Source organism: Ictidomys tridecemlineatus, chromosome 1 (genome assembly GCF_052094955.1).
Source record: "Ictidomys tridecemlineatus isolate mIctTri1 chromosome 1, mIctTri1.hap1, whole genome shotgun sequence".
In the NCBI taxonomy this organism is placed as follows: domain Eukaryota; kingdom Metazoa; phylum Chordata; class Mammalia; order Rodentia; family Sciuridae; genus Ictidomys; species Ictidomys tridecemlineatus.
Window position 1 is genome coordinate 91174882 of NC_135477.1, and position 20683 is coordinate 91195564.

A 20683-nucleotide genomic window follows, 5' to 3' on the forward strand; every position below is an offset into this window, starting at 1 on the left:
ATGAAATATGGCATTCTTCAGATAAATGAATGGGGGTAGGGGTTGTGATTTCCCCTGAATTATTCTGGTGAATTCTTAACAAGAAATGTTTTCTATTTTTTGAAAAATTAAGACACTAAAGAGAGGAGGAGGGGAATAATTATGTTCTAGAGAAAGCTATCTTGTCCCAGGAGATATTTCCGATTTGGAAACTTCATCACATGGTAAAAACATTAATAAGCAAACTGAAATAATCAATATGTCAGAATAAAGCTTTAGCTGACCTCCAGGAACCTGGGTATATGACGAAAGAATACCAAGGGCACACGCTGCTCTGCAGATGCCCATCTCTGACTGTGTGTGAAGGGACAGGCTGGCTCCAGGCTTATTTCAGGTCCTGACCCTTGGCCTGGATAAGATCAAGCCAAGCTAGTGATTCATAATATGTTGCCTAAAGTCCAAAGCTCCCCTGGGCTGCCTTGTCTCATCTGGTCAGGAATGAGTCCATTGACAGCTTACATTGGTTTGACTTATTATTATAAACAGGACAATATACATATATCTTAGTGATTCCTAATCCTCAAAATACATCATGTGTGATTCTGGGGAAGGACTCTGGGAACTATCCACTGCAGAAAGTGGAACCTCTCTGATGTTGGCCTGGGCCTTTTTTCCCTGGCTGCACCATCTCCATTAGCTTTAGTGAGCCTTGGATGAGCACACCTCCTGGAGTCCTGTGTGTCCTCTCCATGATCTATGTTTTGCTAATCTAAGTCTAGTTAATCATTGCCAACTTCATCCTGGAATCAACTCTCTTCGGACAGGTATCCAGGTAGGTAGTCTTGTCAGTTCAAACCATGGCTCTCTTCACGATGTGCTACTGAACGAGAATGTTACCAACTAGAAAATCTGTTAATCTGGGGAAAGTACTTTACAATTGATGTTCTCTGAACCAGCCAGTTACCGCAGCAGCTCAAAGAGATGACTGCTCAGAAAGGCCCTCAGAAACCAGTTCTTCTGTCTCAGCAGAGAGTGGACTGAGGTGTGACAATCATATGCTTAGCCACACATTCCTGAATTCAGTGAGGAGTCTGAGGCTAGAGGGAGTAAACAGTGTGGTTCTCCTCTGCCACAGGAGGGAAGGCTGGCCATGTATACTCCTTCCTGTCGCTTGCTGTCAGATATGCAAACTTGCCACCTGCCCCCATAATTTTCTAATTCCCAAGAGTTTAGAGATTTCATGAAAAACAGAAAGGTTGGAAAGATATGTCCCATTGTCTCAGATTTTCATGAACATGGGATGCCTGGAATCCCCATCAAAGTACAAATTCCGAGTTCTTAACACTGGTGATTCTACTCCCAGAAAGCTGCATTTGAAATAATATAACTAGGTGATGTGAACTTTAGTTTGAAAAGCAGCACCTTGGGCACTATGAATTTTCCTTGCAGCATGTTTAAATCAGGCCTAGAGTGGAAGATGTGCCCCAGGGGACAAAATCCTGTGGCAACATATGCCACCCAAGCATCATGGTGGCCCAGCTGGTGTGCACAGCTTCTGCCTTCTCTGTGGGATGCTGTGGAAACATTGCTTTGTCCCAGCTCCAAGCCAGAGGCAGTCTGAGGAAGAACTTGCATACTCTGCCAGAAGGAGATCCCTTGTCACTTCCAAGTGGAGCTAGGAGAAGCCACTGTGCCTACCCCTGGAGCAATCCTTGGAGTGAAACATTTAAATCATAATTTGAATTATTACTTTTTAACAATGTTTAGACTACATGGGGTCCTTACCCTGAGCAGGAATGTCAAGAAATGATAGTGAGGAATTCTGAAGCAGCCCCTGGATGAGCATGTGCATCAGGACAAAGTTTAAGGGTGCCCCAAAGCTTGTTTTCAAAGTTCAGTAACTGAGCAACTTTGACGTTTTTCCTTCAAGTATAAATGATTAAACCATAATATCCAACTACTTGATACATTACTCCTGCTTTAAAAAAAAAAAACTATTTTAACTCAATTTTCAATTTTCATCTAAACTAGTAGGAAATCTTTTAAAAATGAGATGACTTTCAGGTCATTTTGTTTTCCTTCTTTCTCAACTCAAACTGGATTTCTCCAACTAGCTACATCTCCTTTTCTCTAAGATCCTAGGCCTGGAAAGATCTTATTACTTAAATTCTATGATGTTACCATAGAATCGTAACTTTATGGTAAACATTGATGAATTGAAAATCCTGGGAAATGTATCTCCTGGTAATAAGAAATGTCCTTTCCCCCATAATAATTCTGATGCTTTCATTACTATGTCCCTGATTTTACATGAAGAGATGCCTCTTTATGTAGGAAATTTACCTTTTCTTTTCCAACTGGTTTGGCTACAAATGTAGAGAAAGCCACACTAACAAGTTTCTCAATGTCCATCAATGTGTCCTGTACAATGACCTTGATACTGATCTAAAAGGAAAAGAAAAATAAACAAATTTTCAGTCATCCAGAGAGCAGATTTGATCACAGCATTCAAAATTCAGTTATGTACTTCGCCATTCTTAACTCTTTTTAAAATGAGACCAGCATTTTAATTTATTTTTAAGCAGTATTATTCTTTCAATGATGTTCTATAAAATTGGATAAATAACTTTTATCTGTCTACAGGATATATACATTTGCCATGGAAAATTTATGGAATCTGATTACCCAGAGTAAAATTTCCAGTAATCCTATCACCTAGAGATAATCTATTAAACTTTAGATGAATTGTCTTCTAGTTTTTATATATTTTTATATGTATATGTGCATATACAAACATACATGCATACAAACTAGTTTATATATATAAATACACATAAAATATGTACACATAAATATATATTATATATGAAATATATATTTTATAAAGCATACATAAAATTCATACATGTATATACACATTATAAAATATAATACTTTATTTATGGTTTTATACTACAATTTTTAAAATTTTGGCATTTTCAAATCCTATTAGTAAATAGCTTTTGAAAACAAGCTATTAATGACTGCCCTGCAGCTCATCAAAAAGATGTATCACAACTATTTTTATTTATTTATTTATTTATTTATATTGGTTGTTCAAAACATTACAAAGCTCATGACATATCATCTTTCATACATTTGATTCAAGTGGGTTATGAACTCCCATTTTTACCCCAAATACAAATTGCAGAATCACATCGGTTACACATCCACTTTTTTACATAATGCCATATTAGTGACTGTTGTATTCTGCTACCTTTCCTATCCCCTACTATCCCCTCTCCCCTCCCCTCCCATCTTCTCTCTCTACCCCATCTTCTGTTATTTGATTCTCTCCCTTTTTTTCCCCTTTCCCCTCACAATGTAATTTTGTGTAACAACGAGGGTCTCCTTCCATTTCCATGCAATTTCCCTTCTCTGTCCCTTTGCCTCCCACCACTCGTCTCTGTTTAAAGTTAACCTTTTCCTCATGTTCTTCCTCCCTCCTCTGTTCTTAGTTGCTCTCCTTATATCAAAGAAGACATTTGGCATTTGTTTTTTAGGGATTGGCTAGCTTCACTTAGCATAATCTGCTCTAATGCCATCCATTTCCCTGCAAATTCCATGATTTTGTCATTTTTTAGTGCTGCATAATACTCCATTGGGTATAAATGCCACATTTTTTAATCCATTCATCTATTGAGGGGCATCTAGGTTGGTTCCACAGTCTAGCTATTGTGAATTGTGCTGCTATGAACATTAATGTGGCAGTATCCCTATAGTATGCTCTTTTAAGAAGGGCAATAGCTGGGTCAAATGGTGGTTCCATTCCCAGATTTCCCAGGAATCTCCATACTGCTTTCAAATTGGCCGCACCAATTTGCAGTCCCACCAGCAATGTACAAGTGTACCCTTTTCCCCACATCCTTGCCAGCACTTGTTGTGTTTTTTGACTTCATAATGGCTGCCAATCTTACTGGAGTGAGATGGTATCTTAGGGTGGTTTTGATTTGCATTTCTCTGACTGCTAGAGATGGTGAGCATTTTTTCATGTACTTGTTGATTGATTGTATGTCCTCCTCTGAGAAGTGTCTGTTCAGGTCCTTGGCCCATTTGTTGATTGGGTTATTTGTTATCTTATTGTTTAATTTTTTGAGTTCTTTGTATACTCTGGATATTAGGGCTCTATCTGAAGTGTGAGGAGTAAAAATTTGTTCCCAGGATATAGGCTCCCTATTTACCTCTCTTATTGTTTCTCTTGCTGAGAAAAAACTTTTTAGTTTAAGTAAGTCCCGTTTGTTGATTCTTGTTATTAACTCTTGGGCTATGGGTGTCCTATTAAGGAACTTGGAGCCCGATATGTAGATCGGAGCCAACTTTTTCTTCTATCAGATGCAGAGTCTCTGATTTGATATCAAGCTCTTTGATCCATTTTGAGTTAACTTTTGTGCATGGCGAGAGAAAGGGGTTCAGCTTCATTTTGTTGCATATGGATTTCCAGTTTTCCCAGCACCATTTGTTGAAGATGCTATCCTTCCTCCATTGCATGCTTTTAGCCCCTTTATCAAATATAAGAAAGTTGTAATTTTGTCGATTGGTCTCTGTGTCCTCTATTCTGTACCATTGGTCCACCCGCCTGTTTTGGTACCAGTACCATGCTGTTTTTGTTACTATTGCTCTGTAGTACAGTTTGAAATTGGGTACCACTATACCGCCAGATTCACACTTCCTGCTTAGAATTGCTTTTGTTATTCTGGGTCTTTTGTTTTTCCATATGAATTTCATGATTGCTTCTCGATAAATGCAGAAAAAGCATTTGACAAAGTACAGCATCCCTTTATGTTCAAAACACTAGAAAAACTAGGGATAATAGGAACTTACCTCAACATTGTAAAAGCTATATATGCTAAGCCTCAGGCTAGCATCATTCTAAATGGAGAAAAACTGAAGGCATTCCCTCTAAAATCTGGAACAAGACAAGGATGCCCTCTATCACCACTTCTATTCAATTTAGTTCTTGAAATACTGGCCAGAGCAATTAGACAGACAAAAGAAATTAAAGGCATAAAAATAGGAAAAGAAGAACTTAAATTATCACTATTTGCGGATGATATGATACTATATCTAACAGACCCAAAAGGGTCTACAAAGAAACTACTAGAGATAATGAATGAATTCAGGATATAAAATCAACACACATAAATCAAAGGCATTCCTGTATATCAGCAACAAAACTTCTGAAATGGAAATGAGGAAAACCACTCCATTCACAATATCCTCAAAGAAAATAAAATACTTGGGAATCAACCTAACAAAAGAGGTGAAAGACTTATACAATGAAAACTACAGAACCCTAAAGAGAGAGATAGAAGAAGATCTTAGAAGGAAAAATGTACCCTGTTCATGGATAGGCAGAACTAACATCATCAAAATGGCGATATTACCCAAAGTTCTCTATAGGTTTAATGCAATGCCAATCAAAATCCCAATGGCATTTCTTGTAGAAATAGATAAAGCAATCATGAAATTCATATCACAACTATTTTTACACCTTATCCTCTACAGTTTTATGAATAAGATAGCATGGGCAGATGGCATCATAATATGTTCAGTTTGGTTTCCTTGTTTTCTTTTTTTGTGCTACAAATTGAACCCAGGGATGCTTAACTACTGAGCCATATCCATATATATATAATTTAAATTTTGAGTCAGAGACTCTCTAAGTTGCTTAGGGACTCCCTAAGTTGCTGAGGCTGGCTTTGAACTTGCAATCCTCCTGCCTCAGTCTCCTGAGCTGCTGGGATTACAGGCTGTGCCACTGCACCAGACTCCCTGTTTTCTTTTTAGGAACAGTGCCTGAGATAGTATGTGGAGACACTGCAGTGGGCTGTCCCTCTATGTGAAGAGGTCTGAGGCTGGCATTCTGTAGGACTGTGGAGTTTGTCTTTAGATTGGGGCTAATACGCACTTTCCTCCATATTTCAATCAAATAAATGATCCAATCTTCTTGGAATAATAGACAATCTCAGGTATCTTAGTTCAGCACTGTATAATCAATGAAAAAGAACATCTATTTCTACATCTTGACCAGGTACATCATGTACAAGAAAATTAATAATCTATAATTCATCTTGAGTCACTTAACTTAAAAATGCAGTTTTGTATTTGCACAGTAAATCCTAAATTAACTAGAAGTTGATCAACTACTTTTAAACCATTTATTCCCAATTCCTACAAACCTTTGTCTTATGTAGCCTTCCACTTTAAAGAAACAGGCAAATGGAAAATACAATACCAACAGTAAAATCATCAAAAATTTGTAGATTTAAAACAATTTCAGAGCACTATCTCTTACTAGAGTAGTTGAATGAAGGGCTGGGGTTGTGGCTCAATGGTAGAGCACTTGCCTAGCATGTGTGAGGCACTGAGTTTGATGTTCAGCACCACATAAAATACATAAGTAAAATAAAGGCACTGTGTTCCTCTATAACTAAATGTGTGTGTGTACGCGTGTGTGTGTGTGTGTGTGTGTGTGTGTGTGTGTGTGTTTGTGTGTGTATTAGTACCAGAGAGGATAGAGCTACAGAAGGAAGGAATTCTTAACTGTTCACATGAATCCCGTGAGTCTTTGGGTTGATACCAATCTGAGCATGCATGGGGGAAACCTCAGAAGGCCAGACAAAAACAGGTTCTGTGGAACAAACTACTGGGGAGCTGTGACATGAACAATCTCAGAGCCCACATACCTGGGAATCTTTGAGTTCTCCCCCGAGACCTTACTGAACACAGAAGAATCCATAGAGACCACCAAAGATCCCAACCTAGAAGACGGACTAAATTAGCCCACTGTCTTCCAGCAAAGCGATCTTTAAAGTCTCAAACTAATCTTCAAGTAACCAACATCATCCTGCTATTTAAAGTCTGACACTTGGGGTTGGGGTTATAGTTCAAAGGTAGAGTGCTTGCCTCGCCCATGTGAGGCACTGGGTTCAATCCTCAGCACCACATAAAAAATATTTAAAATAAATAAAGATACTGTGCCCATCTTTAATTTTTTTTTTAAAAAATTCTGACTCTATTTTTAAAAAAAGAAATATAACAAAAGCATCACAACACAATATAAATTTCACAGTGTTCAGCATCTGATAAATGAGTAGACACAAGAAAACTAGAATATGCAAATTAATAAAAATAGAACAACAAATGACAGGAATGATGGAATTAACAAAAAAGGATGTTGAACGAAATTATATCTATGTACCATGAACTCAAGGATGTAGAGAAAGAATTAACATTTTCTTGGAAGATGAGATAGTAAATATTTTAAGGCGTGTAGGAACCTACACTCTTTTCACAGTTACTCAACTTTGTCAATGTAGTGTGGTAGCAGCAGAGACAATGGGAATGTGTTATGGTTTGGATACAAAGTGCCCCCAAGAGACTCAAGTGTTGAAGGATTGGTCCCCCAATGAAGCCATGTTCAGAAGTGGGATCTCTCTCTCCCCCCCCACCCCAGCTGCCATGAGCTGAACAGCTTTCCCATGTCAAGCCCTCTCATCAAGATATTCTGCCTCACCTAAGGCCCAAAGCAATGGCATGAGCAGACCATGTACTGAAACCTCTGAAACTATGAGCCCAAATAAATATTTTCTCATCTTAAGTTATCTATGTGAGGTATTTTGTCACTGCAATGAAAAGCTGATTAACACAGTATGACTGTGTTATCATAAAACCTTATTTATAAAACAGGTCCACAGCCTATAACTTGCTGATTGCTAATGGTGAGGAAAGTATTAGCATAATGAAGACAGAAAGTGGACAAAATAAAAATGATCAAATAACACTTTCTGAGATTAAGAAACATAACATATTAAATAAAAAAATATACCAGATAAGATTCACATTAGATTAGATATGGCAGAAATATAGATTAGTGAAGTTGAAGATAACAAAAGAAGTTTAAACAAGATACAGTATGGAAAGAAAAGACCCGGGAAAACAATAATAGGGTATCAGTGGGACACTTATCAAGCTGTCTAAAATTCTTCAGTTCAAAAGTGAAAAGAACATGGGATAGAAAATGTTTGGAAATACAAAAACTGAGAAAAATTCCAAATTTGTTAGTATAAATCCAGACATTCAGTAGCTTAAAAATACCCAAGCAGAATTAATGTGAAGAAAATAATAAGTATAATATAATTGCTAAAAAAACAGTGACAAGAAAATATGAAAACAATGCAAGAATAAAAGATGTACCATGTAAAAGGTGCAAAGATAAGAATAACAACAGACCTCTCAGAGAACCATGCATGTGCCCGAAGTTAATGAAGAGACCCTTTAAAGTCCTGCAAGGGGGTGAAACACTGTCAAGCCAAAATTCTGCACCTAGTGAAAATATTGTTCAAACATGAAGGTGAAACAATAAATTTGCACACAGATGAACATCAGAAAAACTTAATCACCAGCAGCTTTGTACTAAAAGAAATATTAAAGGAAAGTGATATCAGAGGAAAGTTTGGAGATACCCAAAGAAATGACAAGTACCCAAATGGAAAATATGTGGAAAGGTATAAAATATATCTCTAATCTCTTTAGAAGATAACTGACTCTATAGCGAAAATAATAACAATGCATTGTGGGGTTTATAACAAGCAGAAGTAAAATATACGATGACAATAGCAGAAAGGCTAGGACACAGGAAGGAAAGCATACTGTTGGAAAATTATTATGCCCTCCTTAACAGGATGTAATATTATTTGAAGGTAGAGTCAGATAAGTTAAGGTATGCAAATTGTTAATCCTAGAACAAACACTAAAAATAATAAGGCAAATACATATGGTTAAAAGATCAACAATGAAGATAAAATGAATTACTAAAAATTACCCACTATAAAAATTGCAGAAAAATATAGGGGAAATGGAAAAAAGAACAGATAAAACAAATGGAAAACAAGCAGCCAGGTGACAGATTTCAACCTACTGTATCTATAGTCATGTTAAATCAAATGAAAATAGTTAAAACATGCCACGTAGAGGCAGAGATGGTTAGGCTGTATGAAAAGTAGCAAGCAAATCTAAGTCGTGGTGGCTAAATCAATATGAGACAAGGCGGATTTATAAACAAAAACCAAAGGTGAAATAGGTCATTTTATAACAATGGAAGGACCAAGCCATCAAGCGGATTTAACAATTTCAAACATGTTTGCATCTAATAATGGAGTTTCAAACTCCAGAAAGCAAACACTGATAGAACTGAAAGGAAAAATACACAGGTTCACAATTATAGTTGGGTATCTTATCCCTTTTTTTAGTACATAATGGAGCAGGTGAGCAAAATAAATAAATAAATAAAAATAAGAAGAAATAGCCTAACTGACATCTGTAGAATACTTTGCCCACCAAAGTACACTTTTTTTTCAAGTACATCACTCACCAAATCCATATTCTGTATCATAAAACTAGTCTCAATAAATTTAAAATAACCAAAATTATACATGTGTTTTCTTTCTAAAAAGGAATTAAATCAGAAATCAAGAACAGAAAGTTGTTTTGAAAATCATCACCATAAATGTGGAAATCAAACAACACACATCTATATAACTCAGAGAACAAGAAAAAATTCACAAGGGAAATGAGAACATATTTTGATTCAGGGAAAGCAATATTTTCTGAAAAAATTAATGGCTTGAAATGCCTGTATTAGTAAATAATAAAAGTTTAGTCAGTGTTCTAGGCTTTTAACCTAAGATACTAGAAAAAGAAAGGCAAATGAAGCCCAAAGCAAATAGAAAAATGGGAATAATAGAAATAATAATAACAAAAAATAAATACCAAATAAATAAATACATAAATACAAATAATAAATAAATAAATGTGTGAGGCCCTGGGTTTAGCTCTCAGCACCACATAGAAATAAATAAATGAAATAAACAACAACAAAAAACCCAAACCATTTACAACTAAAAGTTTTTTTGAAACAAATAAACAATTTTTAAAATATTCTTAGGGACCAAAAAATATCCCTACCCTTACATGATGCTCTCTTATTGCACATGGTTTGTTACTATCTGGTGAGATTTTCATTGCAAATACTGAATTTTTTTTTTCTTAAATTCTATTCAAACTTCCTTTGAAAATTCTAGCCTGTCTCAGGGAATAGGAGGAAAAAAAGAAGGAAAGAAACCTTTATCTGTGTTTGAGCTGACTATAAAGGACAGTCCATGTCCCTCAGGAGAAAGACCAAATCCAGGGACTACTAAGGGGAAAAGGTCAAAGGTCCCACCACTGGGAAGTCAGGGTCTGGAAGTACCAATTGCTCCTGACAGAGCCCCCATTGGTTCCACGAGAGCTTTCTTCAAGGGCTTCATAGTCTGTGAATGTGGACACAGGTGGAAAGTGATTACATCAGAGTAAAGCTGTCACTCTAGGCATAGCTTTTGCCAACATCATTCTGCTATAGGTTGAAATGTTCCTTCATTCCTGTGTTGAAACCCTAACTTCCAGCACCTCCAAATGTAAATAGGGTCATTGCAGATGTAATTAGCTAAAATGTGATCATACCAGACTAGGATTGGGTCCTAATCCAGTATGACTGCTGTCCCTACATAAAGAGGAGATTTGAAAACAAACACACACACACACACTACACACACACACTACACACACACACACACACACACACACACTACACACACACACACACACTACACACACACACTACACACACACACACACACACACAAACATACACTAAAACAGGGAGGACACACGTGAAGATGAAGACAGAGATCAGGCAATGTTTCCACAAGCCAAGGAACACTGAAGAGTGTCACAAACCCACTAGGAGAGAGGCAGGGACAGATTCACCCTCACAGCCCTCAGAAGGAACCAATCTTCTTGATGCCTTGACTGAGTTCTTCCAACCTTTGGAACTGCAAGAAGACAAATTTCTGTTGGTTCAGTCACCCATCTGTGGTGACAAGTTCTTACATGCCATTAGTACCCAGGATCAAAGGGACTGACTGTAACTGACTGCCACCAGCCAACCTAGAAGCTGAATCCAGCAACTCCTTTCCTGCTAATTTAACCTGGACAGTGACTTCAGGAAATCCTAGAATGTTGTTTTCTCAACTGTGATAAGGAAAGGAAAACCAAGTGGGTGTAGAAGAAAAGTCATCTCAATTTACCTTCTTATCTTCTGAATCTGAGTTACTGGACCTTTCAAAAACTAGATAATCATGAGGTTAGCTTCCATTGGGGAGTAAGGAGACAGAGATGCAGAGTTTCAGTAACAGTAGAGAAAGAATAATTAAGAAAGAAAACCCATATCTTGCAAAAGAGCAGAACAGTGCCCTTCAACCTTGTATGTTTACTTTCTGTGTACCTTTCTATGTAAAAACAGTGAATTACATCATATTGAATTTTAGTGACTGGGCTGACTAGGAAGCACCAGTTCCTTATTATTTACCTGGAGTCTGACTGCAGATTTAAGAGCCTTCTTAACCTCAGAATCTCATTACCTGCAGATACTATTCTAGGCCTCCTCCTCAGCCCTCTGTAAACAATGAAAAGATGAGTACCAGTAGGCAAAAGTAAAGAAAGTGCACTCTTACCTCCATGCTTGTGCTGAATGCTCTAGTAACTTTTGCTTTGATGGTTATAACTTGTCCAACTCTAGCAAAAAAAAAAAAAATTTTTTTCAGTAACCTGAACACATTTTATTTCAGATTTAAAGACTCACTTAAATCTTTCATGTGCCATAAAGTATTTCCACCTTAGCTTGCTGTTAATGTTCACATGAAACACTCAGGTTCATGATAACAGGAAAGACAGGGCTTAAGGGCCAATGCTGGTCATCATAAACCACACTCAGGTTAACTGACTCCCTCTATTCAAACAGAAAAAAAGGGCTTTGCAAAGGTAGAATGCAAGATGACTTCAAATTTGCAACAGATACTTGGACTTTTTAGAAGCTCTTTCAAGCTACTATACAAGTTAAGACAAATACACAGGCAAACTTATACAACTTATATTTATTTTAAAATGTTAATAACTAAATGGATGAACGAACTACAAATAAGCAAGCAAGTCCACTAGTTAATTTTGATAGATTTACATGTGTCCTCTTTGCTACTAGAAGAGCCGTTCATTCCCTGCTACTACTAGAACTCTGATCATGTAATTTGAAGTTGTTTCAAAATTCTTGTATTCAGGCCCTTCTGTCACTTCTGATCCCTTCACCCTAGCAGAAGTTAAGAATCTGTCCAATATGAGCACCCTTAATTTTTCTCCCTTAAGGGCAAAATTGAACTATATTCTCAGTGTCTTCAGAGACTCGGAGACTCTTCTACTTCAGAGGAAGGAGAAGGTTTCCTCATGATCTGATCTCTTGTCTTACCTGTGCTCTTGACCTTTCCCTGCTCTGTCATTTCTACTCTCTTTTGAACCTTCCATCTCTACCCTTCTCTCTTTTTTACTCTTTGAAAATGTTTAAGGCTTCTCCTATTTAAAACCTTTCTTTAAAACCTATTCTATTTTGATATTTTTTTTCTCTTCTGCATATGAAACTCTCCTAAAAGAATCATTGATGTTTTTCTACCTCACACATTTAATGACTGTTTACTGAGGACTAGCCCTGGTGTTCAGCTAAGGTGTTAGGTACAGTGATGGGCAAGACTGGGTTGCTGGCTTCAAGGAGACTAGTGTTTCTTCCGGACACAGATGTATAAACAGACAAAGTTCAAAAGATTATAAAAGACTGATCAATAAATCATTAACAATAAAAGCCCTTGTCATTAATTAAACAAAGTACTGTTTCTAGTGTGGCCATTGTAGTAACTATGACTGTCCTTTATTAGTACTATGTGTAAATCAGGCACTAAGCTGAATGCTTTGTATAATATCTGACATGTCACTCACTGGCAAGGACCCTGTGAGGGAAGTAGTACTGTTCCCATTTCATTCCCATCAGAAAATGGACTTACAAGGCAATGGAGTCAGCAAAAGGCAGAGCCAAGAGTTCAAACCCTGGTCTTATCTGACTTCAAAGGCTTAAACTATTCTTTACCAAGGCCTGACTTGGGCTCTTGGTAAAGAATAGTTATTAATTCCATTTTAACAGAATTAATTTAATCACCTCTAGAGAGGCTTGTGAAGATATATTAAGGACTGTCTCCAAAGTGAATCAGTTGGGTTTGCCTAGAAGAGTGACCACATCTGATTAATGCCTTTGTGCATACATTGCTCCTCTACGTAGTGTACCTGTCATAATCTGTAGCATTTCAATCAGGAAGACTGGAAGTAAAGGAAGGAACTTAACACAGACATGCAGATGTACATTTAAGTAATTAATAACTATGTGGGAAATTTGAACAAATCTATGCTTTTATCACAGTTTTACTAGTCCTTTGCCCACATAATAATCCTCACAGAGAAGAATTTGTCAAGATCTAATAAAATGAAATGTACCTTTACCCTTTGACTCAGTAATCCTCTTTTTAGGACTCTATCCCAAAAATACACTGTAAAATCATGGACATATGCCTGCACAAAATGACATTTTGAAATATTTGTAATAGCAAAAACTGGAAACAATTTTTAAAATTTATCAGTAGGGACCAGAGGAAAAAAATAGGGCATCTACACAATAGACTACCATGTAGCTAATTACAAGGAATTCTGAATATCTCTGTACATTGCTACAGAGTGTTTTTCTATATATAATATTAAGGGAAAAAAAGGTGGAGAAAAGTATATACAATGTGTTAGAATTTGTTTTTAAAAGGACATGAATATATGTAAATACTTGTTTACAATTAAAAAATTTTTAAAAGTCAGAAAGTAATTAAAATGGCTATTTATAGAAACAGAAAGGTGCTTGGATAGAAGCTAGATAAGAGCTTAATTTCCCAGAGCCAAATGTATCTGGTTTCCAATAAATTATGAAATAAAATAAAAAATTAATTCCAAAAAAATATAAAACAATTGAACTTATCTACATGTGAAGTTGGCAATTTAACCATGTAGCAGAGAATTATTTCAAGTGGCTTCAAAATACAGTGATTGTTGTTATATTATTATGTCTTTCAAAAGTGTACTGATCTTTTAGAAATATACTGATAATTATAGATAATGACTGGAATTTGCTTCAGAATAACCCAGTCATGTAGGGAAACATAGAAGGGTACAAGAGTGCAAGATTTGATTATTGATGTAGTTAGGAGATAAGTCCTTGGGATACACTATACAATTTTCTCTAATTTTACATATGTTTGAATTATTTGTTTACTTGAAATTTTCTGCATAATGAGTTGGTAAAGCATATTAAGCACTTTCACACATAAAATGTTTTTCATATTTTACTGTCTCTATTCAGATGAATTAGTGTTTAGCCAACCTAATGACGAAATTCACCATTGTAGAGACACTTACCATCATTAATTATTCTATAAGTAGAGAAATGAGCCATTAAGAGTCAGGTGCCAGATAGCTTGCTATGCATGACTCCACGATGCATCTTATGCTGAGAGTTGCTTCTCAACAAAATCGTGAATGGGATTTTACACCTACAATGTTGACTTAAGGTAGGCCCGATGATTATGTCTTTTACCCCGATGATTATGTCTTTTACTCACTTATATTGAGTAAAATGTAATTTGTTTTATTAATAGGATCATGGATCCCCAAAAAATAAGGTGCCACAAATATATGTTACAGCCAACATAATAAACCTGGGAGAAAAGTGAAAGAGTAATATCACTTACTTAACTGTTTCCTCAAATTGAATGTCATCCACTGAGGCTGTGACACAGGAAACCCCAGCATGTTTTTCAGCTTCAAAAAAATAGGTAAACGTGTTTGTTAGTAATAGTTATGTTTGAATATTTCAATTCATCTTAAGAGAAAAGGAATTAAATTTCAGTAGATTTATTTAATTTACCCATTCACTCATTCAGTAGAACACCACTGTGCCCACACTTTCTGGATGATGTCAGTTTATGAGAGTTTCTGTGTTCTTTAAGTTATGTTTTTATTGCATGGCAATTACTATACTTTCTCCTAATTTTTTCCCCAGTTCTGGGGACTGAATTCAGTGTTTCAGGCATGCTATGTAAGCATTCTCAGCCATACCCCCAGACTTTCTTATTTTATTTTGAGACTGGGTTTCACTACATTGCCAAGGATGGCTTTGAACTTGCAATCCTCCTGCCTCAGCCTGCTAAGTAGCTGGAATTATAGCCATGCCATTGTGCCTGGCTACTTTCTCCTAAATTTTAACTTACTTGAGCTTTGCTTTAAATTTCAATACCAATATTCAGAAAATCTGGCAATTATAGATAACATTTTTTAGGAAGTTGTCACTGACTTTATTTTGTCAGGAAATATGCTTCTTTTGTTTTTAAAACAACACACCAAAGTTATTTCTATTGCAGTTGAATGTATTTAAATCACTTAACCACTATAAGTATGGGAGACCCTGACATCATCTTCTAAATCACAGATGCACCAGAAACAGATGGTGCATGGATGGGAACAAGGAGGTATTTAGTCAATATTTATTATTTTTACCAACTTCACACCAAATTCACTCTGCATTAATTATGTTGGAGAGTATTGAGCAGGGTGAAGAGTTTATCAGTTCCTCAACTTAATGTTCCATATCAGCACTTAATTTATTCAGAATATTTTTGGATCCTTGGTTTTGCTTTATATGAAAATACAATAATTTATATTATTTGGAAAATATAATTTTTTTAAAAAATATTCTTAGTTGCAGATGGACACAATACCTTTATTTTATTTATTTATTTTTTATATGGTGCTGAGAATCTAACCCAAAGCCTCACAAATGCAAGGCAAGTGCTCTATCACTGAACTACAACCCTAGTCCCCCATAGGTGTCCTTTTACAGTTTTTCAGATAACTACTGAACACTTTCAAATATACGTTGTAAAACATTGACTAAAAAGTATCCCAAAACATTCATTTCAGTTGACTAACATGAGAAAATGGGATATTGATGTAATTAAACTACTCGTTTTAATAAATTTTTATTAAATGAGTTGCCAATTTTGAATGATTTAAATGATAACTAAAATGCAGTAACCAATAAAATATTAATTTTTATTATGTCTATTAGAATCTACAGTGTGTCATAGCACTATACTAGATCAAGTAGAAACATAAACAGAAACAGCTCACATTTACTAAGTACTGAGCTAAGTATTTACACTTGTCAATCACAAGTCTGGTTCTGTTTTATAAATTAGGACATTTAGGCTTAAAAGATTAAACATGTTGTTCTAAATAGTGATTTTTTTACTACAACAGTAATAGAAACTCTCAGAAAAGAGTAGGGTAGACCAAACAGAGAATGCTACTATAGAACTTGGCTGAAAATGGGCCTCAATAGCCACAGTTTATACTACAGATTTTTAAGAACCATAAAATAATAAGAAAGAATAAAAAATATGGGGGACCAACATTGGGTCCACAAATTTTGCTTGTGACCAGCTTATTCTGGTTCTGAAACAGTAGCTTTAAAATTCATTTCAGTAGTCACATCATGCACTCAGTTGCCTTGGAAACAGGCACCATTATTACTAGCAACTTCAAGGATTTTAATACTCATTTCTTTTTCTTACATGCAGATTAACTTCATATTCATGTTCCCATTATTATGTTATTATAACCAAAACTCAGATCCTGTTAAAAACTGTTAAGACATAAACCAAACAGATTAGCAAACAAAGCAAACAAATAGATTGGCTTCAAATATATAGCTGAGTTTTGCAGGTGGTTAAGACAAGAGGTATTAGAAACTCTGTTAATACTAAGAAAAGCAGAGTTTCTTAATCATCTGAGTTTTGCTTTCATCATCTGTAAAATAAGGGCCCTGAAACACATGATATTTAAAGCCACTTCCAACTCTAATATTTTATCTTCACATGTATTGTTTTAAAATGTATATTTTCTAAGTCTCAGGTTTCACATATAAACTCTGGACTCCTTTTGGACTTGAGAACTCAAGTTGTAGGACCATCCAGATAACCAGAAGGCTTTTAGTGAGAACTAGCTTAGTTTATGTGATAATTGGCCAGTCCAAAAATAAAGACGTGAACAAACAAATAGACAAAATAGTTATATTGTGCTAAGTGTTATGAAAGAAGTTGGACAGGGCGTTGTAAGTAAAGTGATGAATGGGTACAGAAGTAAACAGGTGAGCAGGAAAGTCTTCTCTGAGGAAATGACATTTAAGCTGAGATGTAATGCATGGAAAGATCCAAGAATAGAGAGTAAAAGCAAAGCTAAGAGCCTGAAATTATGGCATTTGCTAGTAAATGGATGGAGCTGGAGAATATTATGCTAAGTGAAATAAGCCAATCCCAAAGGCCAAATGTTTTCTCTGATATACAGATACTAACTCACAATGGGTGGGGGTGGCTAGGGAAGAATAGAGATGCTTTTTATTAACAGAGGGGAATGAAGGGAGGGGAGGGGGTATGGGGATATGAAGGATAGTAGAATGAATCAGACATTATTACCCTATATGTATATATGATTAGATGATTGGTGTAACTCTACATTGTGTACAACAAGAGAATGAGGAGTTATACTCCATTTATGTATGATGTATCAAAATGCATTATTTTGTCATATAAAACTAATTAGGACAAATAAAAAATTATTTTAAAAAAGAGAAGAGCAAATGCAAAGTCCTAAGAAAAGAAAAGGTGAGCATGTCCTGGGAAATGTGGAAGCCTAGTATTGCTGGATCCTATGAACTAGGAGGAGATTGGTACCAAACAAATGGGAGACAGGAACTATACCCGTGGCCCCAGTCCATGATACAAGGTTTGTCTGAGCAGCATAATGTTATACTTTTTCTTGGTGTTAATGTACTTTGGTGGGGGATCCTACAGATTACCAGGTAACCACCACTCTCTCCCTAAAGTCCTAAGCTGGACTCAGACTCATCTTACATTTATGGTTACTTGGCTGGCTCCAATGTGAATTTCAAACTTCAACTAGCATCTATAAAGAACGACAAATGGTTTGGGTTTCACCTCAAGTGTGATGAGAGGACACTGAAAGGTTCTAAGCTGGGGAGTGGTATGATGTGATCCCTATACCTAAAGTCCACTCTAACCTCTGTACAGAGAATAGGTCTCAGGGAGGTCAGATGGAGAAAGGGAAGCCAAAGGAAGTTTTACAGGAGTGAGGGCTTAAACTAAAGATTGTGTTCATCAGGAATGGGGCTGTGGCTCAGCTGTAGAGTGTTCGCCTAGCATGTGCAAGGCACTGGGTTTGATTCTCAGTACCTCATAAAAAAATAAATGAATAAGTAAAATAAAGGTATTGTGACCAACTAAAACTAAAACAAAAATTTTTAAAAATTGTGTTTATCACTGATCTGAAGATGGGAGAAGTCAGCAGGCAGAGAAGACCAACTTCTCAAAAAATACTGCCTCACCCAGCCTTTCCATTAGAACATTGTTTACATTATAACCTGCTATTTTTGAAAATGGAGTCTTTTTCCCTAGACATAAGTATTAGGCAGGTTCTCAGTGGTCTGGAAGAGATTCAGCGGTCAAAACTATTTTCGTGGGGCTGGGGTTGTAGTTTAGCAGTAGAGCACTCTACCTAGCATGCTTAAGGCCCTGGTTCAATCCTTAGAACCACATAAAAATAAATAAAATAAAATAAAGGTATTGTGACCACCTACAACTAAAAACTCTTTTCATAATAATACTAAGAGGTTTCCTTTGTCTGCTTGAGTTAGGACCAAATACCATATACTGGGTGTCTTAAACAATAGAAATTTCTCATAGGTCTGTAGGCTGTGAAGTCCAAGCTTGCCACTTAGGTCCTGGAGAGGCTCTCCTCCTGGCTTGCAGATATCTGCCTTCTTGCTCTGGTCTCACATGTCAGAGACCAAGCTATGCATTTCTAAGCCTATATGAACATTAAACCTTTGTGATCAGGACTCCACCCATATGACCTTATTTAACCTTAATTACTTTTTTTACGCAAATACAGCCACACTGGGGGTTAGAGCTTCAACACATTAATTTTGGGGAAGGGGAAGGGCACCATTCAGTCTACAGTAGATGTATTGCCATCCTCATTCTCTCAGAAGAATACAGCAGAGTCTTCCAGTGACTACATAATAATGGGTTAGCAACAAATTGAACAGCAGAAAGAAATCTGATTAAGTGAGCAGTCCTCTACTAAACCAAACATTAAAACAATTTGCAAAAGTGCAAACTATTACCACTCTTTTAAGTACAGTTTTGGTACTGTTGAACTTCTTTTTAAATGAATTAAATCTGTTGCATTTTCTGTAAGGTAAATATGGATAGAAGTAACCTATTACACGCACATTTCTCACTCATTCCTTCATGGGATGAAGGAACCCTAAATCCAAAGCGTCTAGGTCATTGTCAGGTGAACTATCTCAGTCATCACTACCCCTGACTGCACAGGTCTCACAGCTCAGTAAAGTTGGATCCTCCCCTTCCTTCTTCTCGGGCTGTTCCAACCTGCATCCCCACAAGCCAACGCAACCCAAGGCCAGCTCTCCACTCCACTGCACTCTGGATCCCGCACCACCACCGTCCCTCGCCACCCTTGGCCTCCAGTGCATCGCGGCGCACAGACGTCCAGCAGCCCGCCCGGCAGCCGCCGGCTCCCCTCGGCCGCCCGGGACGCGGCGCCTACCGGCCAGGCAGGCGGTGGTGTCAATCCACTTGAGCAGCTGCCCGGCGCTCAGCTCCCCGCGGGCGTTGGCGTGCGCCGGCTGGATGGCCTGGCTCATGCGCACCTCGCCCGGCGCCGCCAGCCGCTCCATGTCCAGGCCGAGAGAGGGGAGCCCCGGGCCCGGGGCGCCTGGCCTGGAGGTGTCCGCCCGCCGGGCCCGCCCCCGTTCCAAAGGGCGCCGCCCGCCCTGGTTGCGAGCCCCACTCCCACTCCCCCGCAGCCAGGTGCTTCGGGAGGTGAGAGTTCAGGTGCTGGCAGTGTTGTCCCCGACCAGCCCGAGGGCGAAGGAGCACGCTCTTCTGCTTAGGAAGAAGCCGGGGAAAGGTCCGCTCTCTCCGGAGAGGAAAGTGCTTCTCTCTCTGAGAACCATGCATAGAATTTAGTGAGAGAGCGCGGGGAAGTGGGCACCTACCTGGCTAAAGGAGTATAGGTATTTACTAAGCAAATAAATACAGTGATCGTCTGTCTGCAGAACTTGACAGGCGAGGAGGCCATAAATAGTGATGAAATCCTCTCCAGAGAGTGTAAAACGTTTGCTTTAGCCACTGATTTAAGAGAGCTTCACTTTCGTTATTTGTTTGGTTGGGTTTTGTTTGCTGCTTGCCAGGCCACATAGGCACTCACTGTTTAAGTCCTAGTTCAAAATCCACCTTCTGACTCTTAGGATATTGTAGTGGATCCAAAGATCATTTGTTAGGAAATGGTTTCCTCTGCTAAACAAACCAAGTAAAAGGGGCGGGGGCTCAGGGAGGCTGAGGCTTGGAGGTGGATCAAAGTCACTTAAAAAGAAAAAGTTTGTTTTGGGTTTCATCTAGAGGTTAAAACTGGAGACTTCCCATCTTGTTAGGAATAGTCCCCACGCTTCCCAAAAGAATCTGAATCTTTTTTTTTTTTTTTAACCGGGAGATAAACCCCAGATGAGAGTTTTTCATGCTCAGCAACGAAAGTTGTTACACTTGGGTAGAGC

At 37.5% G+C, this 20683-nt stretch overlaps 1 protein-coding gene across 3 annotated transcripts in view; it reads right to left on the bottom strand.

Moving 5' to 3' along the window:
• The window catches only part of Acot12 (acyl-CoA thioesterase 12), a 46103-nt gene extending 25842 nt beyond the window's left edge, over nucleotides 1–20261 (bottom strand). The window contains exons 1-4 of one of the 3 annotated variants that reach the window (XM_078044509.1): nucleotides 20129–20261; nucleotides 14721–14790; nucleotides 11571–11631; nucleotides 2323–2424 (exon numbers count right to left, since the gene is read on the bottom strand). In XM_078044509.1, coding sequence (XP_077900635.1) covers nucleotides 2323–2424; nucleotides 11571–11576 — 108 coding nt within the window. In that variant the 5' untranslated portion in view covers nucleotides 11577–11631; nucleotides 14721–14790; nucleotides 20129–20261. Of the gene's footprint in view, nucleotides 1–2322; nucleotides 2425–6704; nucleotides 6780–11570; nucleotides 11632–14720; nucleotides 14791–19677; nucleotides 19907–20128 lie in introns of those variants that run through there. The other 2 variants (XM_005315647.5, XM_040272518.2) reach the window with 2 other exon arrangements.
• Nucleotides 20262–20683: the final 422 nt, after the last annotated feature.